Raw genomic sequence first — 225 nt, 5'->3', positions numbered from 1 at the left:
GGTGCTACCCTGGAGCCGCGAGCAGCAGCAGCTCCTGCTGCAGTTGCTGCTGCTGCTGCTGCTGCAGCAGCAGATACAGGGGACAGCCTTTTGTTCGAAGCAGCAGCAGCAGCAGCAGCAGCAGGAGCCGCTCCTGCTGTTGCTCTCTTCTGGCTTACCGTTGATGCTGCTGCTGCTGTGTTTGCTGCTCTTGCTGCTGCAGCTTGATCTGCTGCTGCTGCTGCA

At 60.4% G+C, this 225-nt stretch overlaps 1 protein-coding gene across 1 annotated transcript in view; it reads right to left on the bottom strand.

The window, feature by feature from the left end:
• Nucleotides 1-225, bottom strand: part of EMH_0035610 (uncharacterized protein) — a gene marked incomplete at both ends in the record, with an annotated part of 5880 nt that overhangs the window by 1485 nt on the left and 4170 nt on the right. Inside the window, 2 exons of the mRNA XM_013494988.1 lie at nt 3-61; nt 159-225. Coding sequence (XP_013350442.1) covers nt 3-61; nt 159-225 — 126 coding nt within the window. The remainder of the gene's footprint in view (nt 1-2; nt 62-158) is intronic.

The sequence above is a fragment of the Eimeria mitis genome, genomic scaffold, assembly GCF_000499745.2.
Source record: "Eimeria mitis Houghton genomic scaffold, Emh_scaff1374, whole genome shotgun sequence".
Classification (NCBI taxonomy): domain Eukaryota; phylum Apicomplexa; class Conoidasida; order Eucoccidiorida; family Eimeriidae; genus Eimeria; species Eimeria mitis.
The sequence above is the reverse complement of the archived record's forward strand: the minus strand, read 5'-3'. Positions and strand labels throughout refer to the sequence as shown.